This window comes from Ctenopharyngodon idella, chromosome 12 (assembly GCF_019924925.1).
Source record: "Ctenopharyngodon idella isolate HZGC_01 chromosome 12, HZGC01, whole genome shotgun sequence".
In the NCBI taxonomy this organism is placed as follows: Eukaryota; Metazoa; Chordata; class Actinopteri; order Cypriniformes; family Xenocyprididae; genus Ctenopharyngodon; species Ctenopharyngodon idella.
In genome coordinates, this window is record NC_067231.1 from 2,281,472 (window position 1) to 2,296,460 (window position 14,989).

General features: G+C 37.5%; 1 protein-coding gene across 2 annotated transcripts; it reads left to right on the plus strand.

Annotated features, from left to right (window-relative positions):
* The first annotated feature begins 4,435 nt into the window (after positions 1-4,435).
* LOC127523503 (tumor necrosis factor receptor superfamily member 13B) lies at positions 4,436-10,112 on the plus strand. 2 transcript variants are annotated; one of them, XM_051914263.1, is made up of 5 exons: positions 4,436-5,293; positions 6,297-6,432; positions 6,509-6,619; positions 9,193-9,456; positions 9,711-10,112. In XM_051914263.1, exons 2-5 carry the CDS (start codon positions 6,318-6,320, stop codon positions 9,971-9,973), a joined length of 753 nt encoding a protein of 250 aa, XP_051770223.1. In that variant the 5' UTR covers positions 4,436-5,293; positions 6,297-6,317; the 3' UTR covers positions 9,974-10,112. The 2 variants fall into 2 exon arrangements, with proteins under 2 accessions (XP_051770223.1, XP_051770222.1); XM_051914262.1 differs by having other exon boundaries at positions 4,579-5,293; positions 6,509-6,625.
* Positions 10,113-14,989: the final 4,877 nt, after the last annotated feature.

Consider the following 14,989-nt stretch of genomic DNA (forward strand, 5'->3'; position numbering starts at 1 on the left):
GTCATTTTGAGTCAACAGGTGTGGGTACTGAGTGAGCTCTTCCTGCGCCGAGCCACCATCTGTCTGTGTGGTTCAGCTTCACTGCTCCAGAGACCCTGAACCCCAGTGATACACTGCACTGTCATGCTCACCCAGACCTTTTAATAGGTTTTCTGCTGGTTTCTGTAGGTTGTCTAAGAAACACACTCATCTACGTGAGATCTATTTAAAAGAACTGCAGGTGCACGGATGTGCTCAAATGAGTGTGTGATTAGTTTCGGCTTGAACACAACAACGTGACTCATTTTATTGTCGATTTTGTGTCCCTATATGAAATAAAAGAATGTGGGGAAAGCTCTTCGTGTTGTCTGCAAACATCAGTGACACGAAATGAGTCGAAAAGATGAATGCAATGGCTGGAAATATTCATCTTTTGAAACAAAACTTGAGCGATGTGTCCCCAGAGGATTATGCATCTTCATTGTAAACCTGAGTCATCTGCGCTGCGTTTCTCTCCCTCCGAGTTCATCTACTCATTTAGTTCATTTAAGCACAAGGGCATTCAGTTGGAAGATCATTTGTTTTAATGCGTCTTTTAAAAAAAAGAAAAAGAAACAAGCCGCTATGTTTGACTCATCGTAATTACTTGAAACATAAGAACTTCTACTAGCAATGTTATCAACTATTTTCAAAGGAAAGTAGCTGCCCTGTTGAAAAAAAACAGCATATGCTGGTTAGGTATGTTTTGAAGCATGGCAGCTGGTTTATGCTGGTTTAAGTTGGTCATGAGCTGGTTTAAGCTGGTCAACTGCTGGTCCTAAGCAACTAGCTCCAGCTCAGGACCAGCTTAAACCAGCTCATGACCAACTAAGGACCAGCATAAACCAGCTGCCATACTTCAAAACATACCTAACCAGCATATGCTGTTGAAGCCTGCACAAAAAGTCGCTAGATGACGTATAATGCCAACTGTTTTCTCTCTTAACCCAAGCACACAAGCTGTATACAATATATAGGCTAGCTGAATGTCCAATAAAGTTGTTCGCATATACAATTTTTCTGTCATACAATGGATATAGTGATTTACTACATGTTAACCAGCAGTCCAAAAGTTGCTAGATTTGTCGCTAGTTGCTTTTTGTCCCTGCTAAAGTCACTAAAGGGGTCTGAAAAGTCGCTAATCTAGCTGCAAAGTTGGCAACACTGTCTACAAGCTTATCTTCTTTCAGAAGAACACAAACGGAGATATATTTAAAAATATCCTGGCTCTCATAAGCATTATAATGGTAGTGAACATCATAAATATAATCCACAGCTCCAGGGGGTTAATAAAGGCCTTCTGAATTGAAATATCCATATTTAAAACTTGCGCCCCAAGAGTAACTTCTGACGCGATGTATGACGCAGGATGTAGTAGCGTAAACTTAGACGCCTCTGTAACACTTTAGAATAGGCTACTGATCCTTCATTAATGAATAACTACACAGGAACAAATGAGTAATGCATTATTAACACTCTGTTAACTAACAAGAAACTCTGATTAATGAATTAGTAAGTAATAGTGCTCAGTTGAAGGTGGTAGTTCACTATTAGCTAATCAGTAACTACTGTTTTTTTCATTCCTGCCAGAGAACTACCAAGAACTACTATATACAGGTTCATAATTAACATGAATGATGCATAATTGATGCATAATGTATAATTAATTCTAAAGTAAAGGTCATGGTAACCCACTATTAATGACTGAAGTATTACCAAATCCTTCAGAAGGAATTAGTAATTATTTGGATCAGTATTCTAAAGTGAGAAACATGATAACTCTCTAGTAACTACTGGAGTCATTTCAAACTTTTGAGGTTTTTTAAAGTATTGGATAGTAATAACTCAAGAGTTACTACATAATTCTAAAGGAACTACCACTTATTTGGATCAGTATTCTAAAGTAAAGGTCATGGTAACCCACTAGTAATTACTTAAGTGTTACCAAATACATCAGAAGGAATTACTGAACAAAAACCTCAAAAGTTTGCAATGACTTCAGTAGTTACGAGAGAGTTATCATGTTTCTCATTTTAGAATACTGATCCAAATAATTAGTAACTCTTTCTGAATGATTTGGTAATACTTCAGTCATTAATAGTGGGTTACCATGACCTTTACTTTAGAATTAACTATACATTATGCATCATTCATGTTAATTATGAACCTGTATGTAGCAGTTCTTAGTAGTTCTCTGGCAGGAATGAAAAAAACAATAGTTACTGATTAGCTAATAGTGAACTACCACCTTCAACTGAGCACTGTTACTTACTAACTTATTAATCAGAGTTTATTGTTAGTTAATAGTAGTTACTAGAGTGTTAATAATGCATAACTCATTTGTTCCTGTGTAATGAAGGATCATTCTAAAGTGTTACCGACGCCACTTGCAGTTTAAACAAATAGGGCTGTGCAACAAACTCAAGCTCCTTTTATATCGAAATCCTCCAACATTTCTCTTTAAAATTTTTCGTTTTAGACTTCTAATTTGTGACCGGTGTTCTGTTTTGCTCTCTCCTCTGCGCTTCTGCGTTCGTCATTGCGTCATGCATCGGGTCAGAGGTCACTCTTCCGCCGCAAATCCATGCGTAGGCCGTCTGCTGGAAGCTAGTTATTTTAGTTTATAAAGTTTTAAATGTGGTTATTTTTCTTACAAAAACCCATCGCTTCACTTCAGAAGGCCTTTATTAACCCCTTTGGAGCCGTATGGATTATTTTTTATCATGGATGAATGCATTTTTCGGGGCTTCAAAATACGTCCCTCGTTCACTCCCATTACAAAGCTTGGAAGAGCAAGGATATTTTTAAATATATCTCCAATTGTGTTCGTCTGAAAGAAGATAGTCATATACACCTAGGATGGCTTGAGTAAATCATGGGATAATTTTCATTTTTGGTTGAACTATCCCTTTAAGTCAAAAAGTATTATTTCACATTGCTAAAACGACCTACATTCATTTATACCCACAAAACTAAATATTATTAGTTAAATCAGAAAGAAATAATTCTTTTACTCTTTCCCTGCCATTGATGAGATTTTCCATCATTTATGTTTTCACTGTTACACGGTATGGGGGCGCTGCTACGCATCTTCTGAAATGGATCCAAAGGATCCCAAAACAAGTGAAGAAGAAGCAGAAACAAGCTATAGAAGTAAGCTAATGCGATCATTGAACATTCAACAGCATATAAATCAAAACTGCCTAACATTACTGAATGAAATGTTGAACCCATGAAGAGGAAATGACTGTGAAGCTTTGGGGTTGTTGATGGACTCGATCTACTCCATCTGTGTTTTGATCATCGCTCTGAATCAAATCTGGACAAAAACACAATTTTGTCAGCTTTTTCTTCAAAATGTTGCTTTGTTTTATGAAACTTACCCACATTCAAGTGTTGATTAAAAAGAATGCCTGAAGCTAGGGTTTATATATATATATATTTAATGAACTGAGAAATCAAATTTTCCTTGAGATTTTGACATAAAAGGTCATCATACTATAAGAATATCGGTAACACTTTACACTTTAATAAGGTTCATTAGTTAAACATTAGTTAATGTATTAACTAACATGAACTAACCATGAGCAATACATTTGTTACTGTATTTGTTAGGGTCATGTGACTCATTCCGCAGTGTGCCTCAGTGTGTCATTAACTAACGCTAACGCTTCTAATGAACTTTGTTGTAAAGTGTTACCAGAATATCCTGTAAGTTTCAGAACTGAAAACTTCCTTGTTAGTCCAAAAACAGCTTTTATTGTAACCAAGCCCAGATAACGACTTGTTGTGGAATGGGCCTCTTTATTACGTAAAGTGTGACAAAAGACCGCCTCCGCAGAAGAATTCAACGCCTACTTCATCATTGCAATGTTAGCCCCGCCCACCGCCGTGTTAGTGAGATGAGGAGGAGAGCACAGGATCACTCACTGGGCCAAAATTAACATATCTTTCAAAGGATCCTAATGCTAGAATATGGTTATTTATTTTCATCAATGTGAATGTCTCAGTTGAGCTTTAATTATTTGTATTCGGTACATTTCACTGTGGATTCTTTGGTAAATCAATCGCATTTCGGCGCAGGCTTTGCAAACAGACTTTTAGAATATGGACTCGACAGTAATGCAACAACATGTTAATTCTAATGCCTGATCTGATATTAATGATTCATGTGCAGTCAGATGATCTTTGTCTATGTGTCAGTAAATCAAACAACAGTCAACTTCACGTTGTTTCTCTTAGAAGGATGAAAATAATCTGTTATTAAAAATGTGATTAAACTACATATAGAAAGCGATCAAAGAACGCTCCCTTTACGATCGCTGGAGCTGTCAATCAAACAGTGCGAGTTTATCAGTGACTGAGTTCTGGAAAAAACTCATTATAATAAACGAATCTCTTAGTTACATCGAGTTTGCACTGTTAGTTATAATGAAAGCATTCGTTAGTGTGCAGAAATTGAGCTGCAATGACGAGATCACTGCTTTCATGTGCTCAACAACATGTCTGTGATCGACTACAATGTTCATCACTGCAACGTTTCATGCCACGATCTAAATATAACGCCAGATCTAAATGTAATGTTAAAATCAACGCTTTTCACTATTAGTAAACCTTGAGAGCTGTAATAGTTTTCGAGAGAGTAATACTTAGCTATTTCATATGCAAAGATGTCAGCCAATCACAGCAGTGGACGTTTACACTTAAGTCTCACAGCAGACACGCCCCTTAAAACAGAGCGTTCAAATCAGAGGGCTTTTTCATGTAAAAATTATACAAACATTATAAGTGCACCCCAGGGAACATTTTAAAATAATAAAACAATGCAATTGATGAACGCTTTTAAAGCAGAGGCTCTGTTCTTTCTTTTCATACAGTATGTTCAAAATATTCTGGGGGCCATGAAAGTTTTGTTAAGAAAAAAAGAAAAAGATAAAAAATGCTAGCGCTGGCTGGCAACTTTTATAAAATCACTGACAGGGAAAGAGTTAAAGCAACAGTTGCAGGTTTTACAGTGTGCTCTGATGAAACAACGAACATTTCTTCTTCTTTGCTTTCATGTCCAAAAACGTTTTGGGTTTTCATGTTCTCAAGTCTGAAGTAATCAAATGTTTCATCTGAAGTAATCAGATATTATCTGTATGTAATAAAAAGCAGTTGCAGCAGTCTGGTCTCGTGAGACTGTGGTTATATTCAAATTATCTGCTCGTACAAATATACCCACACGCACAGAAACTAAACTACAGACCACCACATGCCTTCATTCCCACTCGAGGTAAGTGATCACTGAACTAACCTAAAAGGAGAAAAATAACATTTTTCAAAGTTGTAAGAAAAAAAGAAAAAAAAAAGATTATTTGAGTATGTTTTCTACTTCAAAATGTCACGTTTAATCCAATGTGTTACTTGCCGTTTATTTGTGAAATGTACTATTGCAGTTTTTGTGTAAAAATTTTCAAAGTAAATCTTACACCATTTATTTTTTCAGTTTAGAAAGAGCAGTGAATGTGTTTAATATGTACAGGCTACTTACAGATTCACAACACTTATGAAGCTTTTGGTAACACTTTATTTTACAGTGTCCTTGTTACATACGTTACATGTAGTTACTGTAATAATAACTACAAAATATGTATAATTACATGCAACTAACCCTAAACCAACCCTTTACTAAGTACATGTAGTTAATTATTATTATTCAGTACTTAAATGTATAATTACAATGTAACATGGACACCTTAAAATAAAGTGTAACCGAACTTTTATATATATATATATATATATATATATATATATATAGTTTAACATATTAATCAACATATATATATACATACATGTATGTATATATATATATATATATATATATATATATACATACATATATATATATATATAGTTTAACTAGTTTAACAGGTACAGTTTAATGCTTTATTATGATAATATCTTATATTTTGTCAATAATAAAACGTGTTGTCATCTCTTATTTGTGAATAAAAAAATATAATAAATCTAAATCTTACCAACTTATGTGAATGAGTCATTTTAAGATCAGCTTCTTTGTGTGATGAATTACCAGTCATGAACATGAGAGTTTACATAAGATTGAACATGAGAAACTAAAGTACATTCTGATGGTAATTTTTCAAAGGAAGAAGTGTTTCTTTAGCCTAGTTCAGACAGCTCATTCACTGAACCTGTTAGTCACTCATGACTAAAAAAAGAACATGTCATTTCTATGACATAAAAAAAAATTCAATGGTAGTACATGGACTGTACAGGTATTTGTCGGGGACTGAGCGATGGCACAACGCTGTGAAGAGGGCCAGCACTTGGACAGGCTGCTACGAAAGTGTGTGTCCTGCAACCTGGTCTGTCATGACCCTGTGATTCTGACACGCTGCTCTGAGTACTGCGGTAAGTTACACAGTCTGTAGCTCATGCTTAACCGAGAATCCTACTTGATGAAGGATGTGTGCTGTTGTGTCGGCAGTGGCCTGGAGATGTAAAGCCGTGTCTGGTCAGTTCTACGACCGCCTGCTGAAGAAGTGTCTGAAGTGCTCTGAGTTGTGTGGCAGTCACCCCTCGGCGTGCTCAGATGCATGTAAGAGTGAGTAAAGCATGTCTACAACTTCATGACACACTGAGGAATGAGTCACATGACCTTAAACCTGTCTATTTATACACTGAGCTCATTTCTTATACATGACATTTTAGGTTTTAAATTCCTTTTTGCTTTTTTAAATTCACAAAATGCTACGATAATCGCTGTGGTTCCAGCTGACTAGACAGAAAATCCCCTTCAAAAACAGTGGTGGCTTAGCAGTTAATAAAATTATTAAACAGCTTCTGGAACAAGAACAACTCTAGGATGGGGCTTGATTTTGTAAACGGGGATTTGATTGGATGGTTGTGGTTTGCTATTGGTGGATCTCATGTGAGTGACAGGTTGCCCTGTCCTCGTCATCAGAGAAGAGATGTCACTGCAAGCATTCACGTCAACGTAGAACTCGTAATTACAACTTTAGACTCGGGCTGTGGCCGAAATCTCCCCCATATACCCTTAAATAGGGCACTATTTGAGGGGACAGCCAGCTAATGTGCCTTGAGCAGGGAGAACGCTCCCTCGAGGCTCACCTAGAGGATTTCCTCGATCTGGCCTACCGAACAAACTTCCCAGACGACTGCTTCATCTCGTTTCTGCTTGCCGGACCGAACACACATACAGAGAGCAGTTGTCCGGAGAAGCTTCGCCGCCTTTGTGGAGTGGGTGCTGGTATCCTGTGGATCTGCATTCACCATGGATGCCGTCACCAGCCCCACTCCCAACCCAGTGCCTAGCCAGAGCCCATCGGACTGGGTGGAGCAATATGAGCCCACCGCAGACCACAGGCCTGCTGGGAGCCCTAACTCTCCTGGGCAAGAAGAGCCCGTGACTCCGCCTACTGCCTCAGTGGACTTCGCTCCTCCTCAACCCGTCACCCTGGCTCCTGCGCTCCTCTTGCCCTGGATCCCAGCATGGACCTTCAGTCTCACCAGGCTCCCTCAGTCTGTCGGCTCCACCTGGGTCAGACCTCGCCGTGCCTTCGCTGCGGACTTGCTGACCGTCCGCTGCTCTCCGGCCGTCCACCCTTTCGACTACAGCTCGCTCTGTAGTCGCTCTCCGCCTTCATCCTTGGTCGCTCCAGGTTGCCCTCTGGCCTTCGGACCCATACATTCATCTCGAGAGGTTGTCTCTGCGGCTCTGTCGCGACCGCCTGGGTCATCAACATCACTCCATCTCCTCGGCCCTACACGGTGGGCTCCAACGCTATCACAATCACCTCCGGTCAACCCCATAGTGGCGTCAGGACTCGTACCACCATGGCTCCTTCATTTGGCGATGCCACCATTGAGCGCAGTCCTGTGGCCTGGGTTTTCACCAGCACGCCTCTGCTTAAGGCTCCTCCCTGGCTCCCTTTTCTGTTCCGCCTCCTCCCGGTCAGCCATCCACGTCCAGAGCCTCCTCTCTGTATCCTCTGCCTGTTGCGCCATCCTTTCGACATCTCCTCATCCTCCTTGCCTTTTTCTCTCTATGACGTGAGGATGTGCCTTCTGGCCTTCTGGACGCGCCTTATGTCACACCATGTGGACTCTATTTGTGTTTTGCACACTTCCTTAGTTGTCATGGCTATTCATTTGATCTCATCATTATGTTCAGGTGTGTGTGTCTTGTTATCTCCACCACTTAAGTTCAGTTTGAGTTTCATTGTCGGGTCTCATCAGTGTGTACGTTGTGTTGGTCTGCTTATCTGAGTTGGAATTTGCCTTGTGGATTATTAAAGCCTGTTATACTTCATCTTCTGCGTTGTGTATTTGTCTTGCATCGCACAACCCATGACAATAATGCACTGTGAGGGTTGTGCCGAATGAATTCCCATGTCTGGTATCAAACATTTATCCATCCATTTTCCAAACTGCTGGTCCAATGTGGCTACAGCGTAATATCATACAGGTATAAATTCCTTTTTAATTTATTAATAAATTGTTTAATTAAACAGTTAGTTCACCCAAAAATTTAAATTCTGTCATCATTTACTCACCTTCATGTCGTTCCAAAACTGTAAGACTTTCTTTTATCTTCTGAACACAAAAGTTCATAAAGAGATCGTAAAACCAATCCATATGAATTGAGCGGTTTAGTAGACTCGATCACTTTATATGATAAACAGATTAAATTTAAGCACATAAACATTCATCAGCGCATACATCAGTTATGGTAAACGGAAGCTCAAGCATGCTTGCTTGATGTGCAAGAACCACGGTAGAAATCGCATTCCGGGAGGCGGGAGAAATGGGAACGCGGGGGCACCGCGACATGACTGCAAAGGGCACTTTCACGATCGAAGGGCCAGGGGCTCAAATACCCTCTAGCCCACCCACAAGAGAAACGTGCAAGTCCGAGGAAGTGAACAGCTCCATGTACAGCGTCACGTGTATCTCTTATTTACGCGGTAATGGTGTGAACAAAGCATAAATTGCAGGAATTTATTGAAGCCCCGCCCTAACGACGCCACTGTTAAAAAAAAAATAACCTGCCCTGAACCATGATAAATTTGCGCTTAATTTGTAAAAAACAGTGTCCCGTCTTCAAATAAAACAGACTTGCATGTATGTTTGCTGTCATCTGTCATACAGGCGGAGATGCAGTGCCAGTGGCCGTGACGCAGAGGCCTCTCGGCGTGTCTGCAGTACCGCTGATCACCAGCAGAGGGCGCGCAGTGCCCAGATCCTCGCTGTACTCGGAGGCGCTGCTGTACTCTCTGCTGGGTCTGTGCATCATAGTGCTCATGTTCACACTGACCGCTGCAATCCTGCTGCTGCTCAAGAGAGCCAAACACCAGCAGCAGCAGCTGGACACCAAGAAACAGCAGCCCAAAAGACAGGGACAATCATCTAAAGGTGAATAATAACACTACATATCTGCACTACTCAAAACATATTCAGTATTTATCAGCGACCATAAGCTTAGAAAGATGATACACATTATAGTACATTGTATATTTTTAGTATATTATATTTTTAACATATTTCATATTTCATGTCATTGCTATAATTATCATATTTCTTCATTTTGTTATAAAATTGTCATTAAAAAAAAAAGATAGAATACGTGTTTTTATTCTTAGGGAAATAAATGCAGTTGCTTGTTTCAGATTCTCTGGTGGCTCGTGCAGACGATGTGTCTCAGGAAGGCAGCGTGAATCAGGACAGGCCGAAGGCGACAGAAACCTGTGTCTATTGCTTCTCTGACCACACGGCGGCGCCACACGCGCTCTCTCAGCAGTCTGGAGCTCAGCAGGCCTCTCGCGCCGCAAACCCGTGCAACAACGGCCTGCTGCAACATCCACTTCATACACACCCCGACAAGAGCAGGCCGTTCAGGATTATATGTTCACCTACTCAAACAAGCATGTGAATACTAATGTCAGTGCTGAGGAATATAATGTATAAACGAGCGCATTTGCACATGTAACTGTACTGCACCTGTAATTCCTCCAGAATTCCTATGGAAAATCAATGTCATTTTAGTTTTAATAAATGCTGTATTTATTAGAGCACAACACTTTTTTAATCACCTTGATCTTGAAGGTAGCTTTTCCATTCATGTTCTCCATAGGCACGTCAGGAAAGTCCTGAACCATGAACCAATGCAACCGAATAACTCATAAATGGCCATTTCTGATTCGAGGCCCAAAAACACACAAATAAAAAAATTCCATACTTGAATCAGCAATGACAACAAATTTGATATCTCTCTCTGTTGCTTCACTATCCTGTCAAATAAAACCACTAAATAAATTTAATAAAACTAAATTATCTAGGCTATACATATATTTAGTTTTTATGGAAGTCCATATTTCTGCCACATAAGTAAAACAATCATGCTCTGGTAAATCATTACAAAGAGTCAAAATTATTATGACATACTAAATCGAAATGATGACATAAAAGTCAAAATTAAGACAAAAAGGTGAAATTATGACATAAAATTCAAAATTGGCAGGCTACTAAATCGGAATTCACATACTAAGTCAAAATTATGACTTAAAAATAATAATTATGAGACAAAAAGTCAAAATTATAATGAAAAAATCTAAATTATGTCAAATGTCAAAACTTGTCAAAACTTGATGTCATAATTTTGACATAGTATGTCAATTTTGATTTAGTGTGTCATAATTTTTAAGACTTTTTAAATCATAATTATGACTAGAGCAAGATTTTATTTTCATATGTGGCGGAAATGGCCTTCCATACAAGAGTGACTACATAGAAGCCACATTCAACAGCTTCAGACACTTTTTAATGTTGTGTGTTAGTTTAGCAAAATCATCTGCTTAAGTCTATCGAAGATGTAGATATTCATATATGCGTCTAACTATGGTTGCAGACGCTCAGTCAACTTGCTCTCGGATGTTCACGGACCGGCTTTGAGTGTTCCAATATGGCGGACGGCTTACGTATATGGGCCATTCTACAGAAGTGGTGCAAACTGTTGTCCCAGAAACAATTTAAAATGCACAAGTATCAGTATGCTTAATATATATAAAATCATAATTTATTGGGTACTTTTAGTTGGGAGGTGGCTGTCCAGAACCCTAATCCCTAAATTTCAACTTGTGAAAAGTAAATTGAAGTAATTTTTGCATTTTTTCCATTGTTGTTTTTAAAAAATATATTTTTGATTTTTTTTTTTTTTTTAAAAGGTGTAGTTAAAAAAAATATTAAAATGTTATTTTTAAATCATGAAACTTTATGTAAAAAAAAAATGTGTCCCTCATGTTCATGTCACTACCGAAACACTAAGTTTTAGTCCATTGTCTGAGACTGATTTTAACACACTTCTACATTTTTGATCAGGAAATATTCCTGTGTCCCTCCCTCTCATAGCCTCTCTTTCAGAGTAGATAGGTCCATCATTTTGAGTTAAATGTGTTCAAAAGTCTGAAAATCTGTGTGTAACTTTAAGGAATGTCACTACCAAACACCTTTTTTTCTGCAATTAAGCAAACTTTTTTGGGTGTTATTCCATAAAATTTAGTTTTATGTGTGTACAACTGTTCAGAACTGTGCTAGCTAACCATGTGCTGATTAGCATCTATGAGCTAGGCTCAAAAGTATCTAAAATTGTCACTACCGAAACAGTCACTACCGAAACAACATTGTTTTGGGGGGTTATTCCATAAAATGTAGTTTTTCTGTGTGTACAACTGTTCAGAACTGTGCTAGCTAACCATGTGCTGATTAGCATCTTTGAGCTAGGCTCAAAAGTATCTAAAATTGTCACTACCGAAACAGTCACTACCGAAACAACATCATTGTTTTTGGGGGTTATTCCATAAAATTTAGTTTCATGTGTGTACAACTGTTCAGAACTGTGCTAGCTAACCATGTGTTGATTAGCATCTTTGAGCTAGGCTCAAAAGTATCTAAAATTGTCACTACCGAAACAACATCTTTGTTTTTTGGGGGTTATTCCATAAAATTTAGTTTTATGTGTGTACAACTGTTCAGAACTGTGCTAGCTAACCATGTGCTGATTAGCATCTATGAGCTAGGCTCAAAAGTATCTAAAATCGTCACTACCGAAACAGTCACTACCGAAACAACATTGTTTTTGGGGGTTATTCCATAAAATTTAGTTTTTATGTGTGTACAACTGTTCAGAACTGTGCTAGCTACCATGTGCTGATTAGCATCTTTGAGCTATGCTCAAAAGTATCTAAAATTGTCACTACCGAAACAATATCTTTGTTTTTTTAGGGGTTATTCCATAAAATTTAGTTTTTATGTGTGTACAACTGTTCAGAACTGTGCTAGCTAACCATGTGCTGATTAGCATCTTTGAGCCAGGCTCAAAAGTATCTAAAATTGTCACTACCGAAACAGTCACTACCGAAACAACATCATTGTTTTGGGGGGTTATTCCATAAAATTTAGTTTTTCTGTGTGTACAACTGTTCAGAACTGTGCTAGCTACCATGTGCTGATTAGCATCTTTGAGCTATGCTCAAAAGTATCTAAAATTGTCACCACCGAAACAACATCTTTGTTTTTTAGGGGTTATTCCATAAAATTTAGTTTTTATGTGTGTACAACTGTTCAGAACTGTGCTAGCTAACCATGTGCTGATTAGCATCTTTGAGCCAGGCTCAAAAGTATCTAAAATTGTCACTACCGAAACAGTCACTACCGAAACAACATCATTGTTTTTGGGGGTTATTCCATAAAATTTAGTTTCATGTGTGTACAACTGTTCAGAACTGCGCTAGCTAACCATGTGTTGATTAGCATCTTTGAGCTAGGCTCAAAAGTATCTAAAATTGTCACTACCGAAACAACATCTTTGTTTTTTGGGGGTTATTCCATAAAACTTAGTTTTATGTGTGTACAACTGTTCAGAACTGTGCTAGCTAACCATGTGCTGATTAGCATCTATGAGCTAGGCTCAAAAGTATCTAAAATTGTCACTACCGAAACAGTCACTACCGAAACAACATCATTGTTTTGGGGGGTTATTCCATAAAATGTAGTTTCATGTGTGTACAACTGTTCAGAACTGTGCTAGCTAACCATGTGTTGATTAGCATCTTTGAGCTAGGCTCAAAAGTATCTAAAATTGTCACTACCGAAACTTCACCATGTTTCGGTCACGACTGTTTCGGTAGTGACATCAGGGAACACATAATCGTTTATTTGGGGAAAATAAAATTTTAGTACAGTTATGCAAATCATTAGAATTTTAGTATGATTTATTATGCAAATCATTAGTGTTTTAGTATGAGTTAAAATTTTGTAACGTGATGTAGTCGCTACCAACACATTACTGTCACTACCGACAATGTGCAGTCACGACCGAAACATGGGATGTTGTTTCAAAAATAAGGTATACTGAATTATCAACCAAGATGTTATTATAGTGTTTGGTTTAATGTATATTCAAACTAATGAATCCTTAATTTTGAAATCAGTATGATAAGCTTTACCTTTTACAAAGAAAGATTGGATTCAAAAATACAACAAATCTCAAATTACATTTGAAATATTAAAATTGTAATTTACCTTTGAAAACCTTTTTTTAAAAATAGCAAAAAATATATTTACAAGGTAGATGTAAACAAAATGTTTATAGGTCAATGTAACCCTTCTTATTAAATTATTTATCATTGTGTTTCAGTAGTGACAAATTCGGGGAGAGGAAAAATATTCCAAAACTTTCTGAAAATACAATATGAGAATTAACTGCACAATTACTAGAAATGTGTACCTTGGATATTATACAATTTGCATACATACAAAATTTGTGGAAAAATAACTTTTTTTCAAGACGTTTCCAACTCTGACTTATAAACTAATTCTGTAGAATGGCCCATTGCAGCCCATAGAAACAGCCGCTGACGAGGCATCTATGTTACTCTAAACGACACCTACTAAAGAGGTTTTTTTTTTTTTTTTTTTTGTCTTAGAAACACATTTTATCGTTTAACAACCTTGGAGCTCAACATATATCTGGAAAGAGCCATAAAAATGGAGAAAACAGGATTTTATCTTCCTGAACCCTACTGTTGTGCAGTCACTACAGGTGAATAGGGAAAATATATGATCTAATAGATATCACCACACTTCCACCAATTGATTAATCACAGTACGTTAAGACAACTGTCTTGTATTACAAGTCTTCTGAAATGTTATGTTTAAATATGCAAATGAGGTGTTATCTAAAAATCTGAACATTGGATAAAGTCAGGTTCATAACTTGTTTGATTTCTCCATTTATCACTTCATAAATCAGAAGAATACTGTGAACAGATAGAACAAAAAAGATTTTTTACCATGGTTTTAGTAATAAAATGTTGTATAAATAAGGTAAATGATATATTAACAAACCATAGCTGCTGAAATGGAGATTTCTGACTCAAACTCACCGCCTTTAAAGATATGGATTGAAACAGAGGATAAAGTGTAATTAAATAAACACTTAAATGTATATTTTGGATGTTTTCTTTCCACTAGCCTGAAAGAAGACATGTTATGGAAGCAAAATAGACCTCAAAACTGAGAAGCGCATGAAAAGAGAGAGTATGTTTCATTTGATTTGTTTTTCTAGCAGAAATAAAGAGAGCATAAGAAATGGTGAAAGCAGAGAATGTTAAAAACAAGAACAAAGGATACAGAGGCGAATGAGAAAGAGTTGAAATTAATTAAGAGAGGAAAAACTCATTGCTTTTGAAATAATAAAAAAACCCTTCCATCCCAAGGGAAGCAGAAATTTCGTGTTATTATGAACTTCATGATATTAGTTGTTTCAGGCCGGAGATCAAATCAGACGACACAGCACTTTTTTTTTTTCTTCACCATGTTTTTCCATTGATTTGTTTTACATACATTACATACATACATACTATACATAGATACATAATTAACATTTATA

What these genes read in the sequence shown, in the direction of transcription:
- LOC127523503 (XM_051914262.1), top strand. Translation starts at nt 6,318, where the DNA reads ATGGCACAACGCTGTGAAGAGGGCCAGCACTTGGACAGGCTGCTACGA. An exon ending in ACGCTGCTCTGAGTACTGCG is followed by an intron (nt 6,433 to 6,508) that starts GTAAGTTACACA and finishes TTGTGTCGGCAG; the next exon opens with TGGCCTGGAGATGTAAAGCC. An exon ending in ACAGGGACAATCATCTAAAG is followed by an intron (nt 9,457 to 9,710) that starts GTGAATAATAAC and finishes TGCTTGTTTCAG; the next exon opens with ATTCTCTGGTGGCTCGTGCA.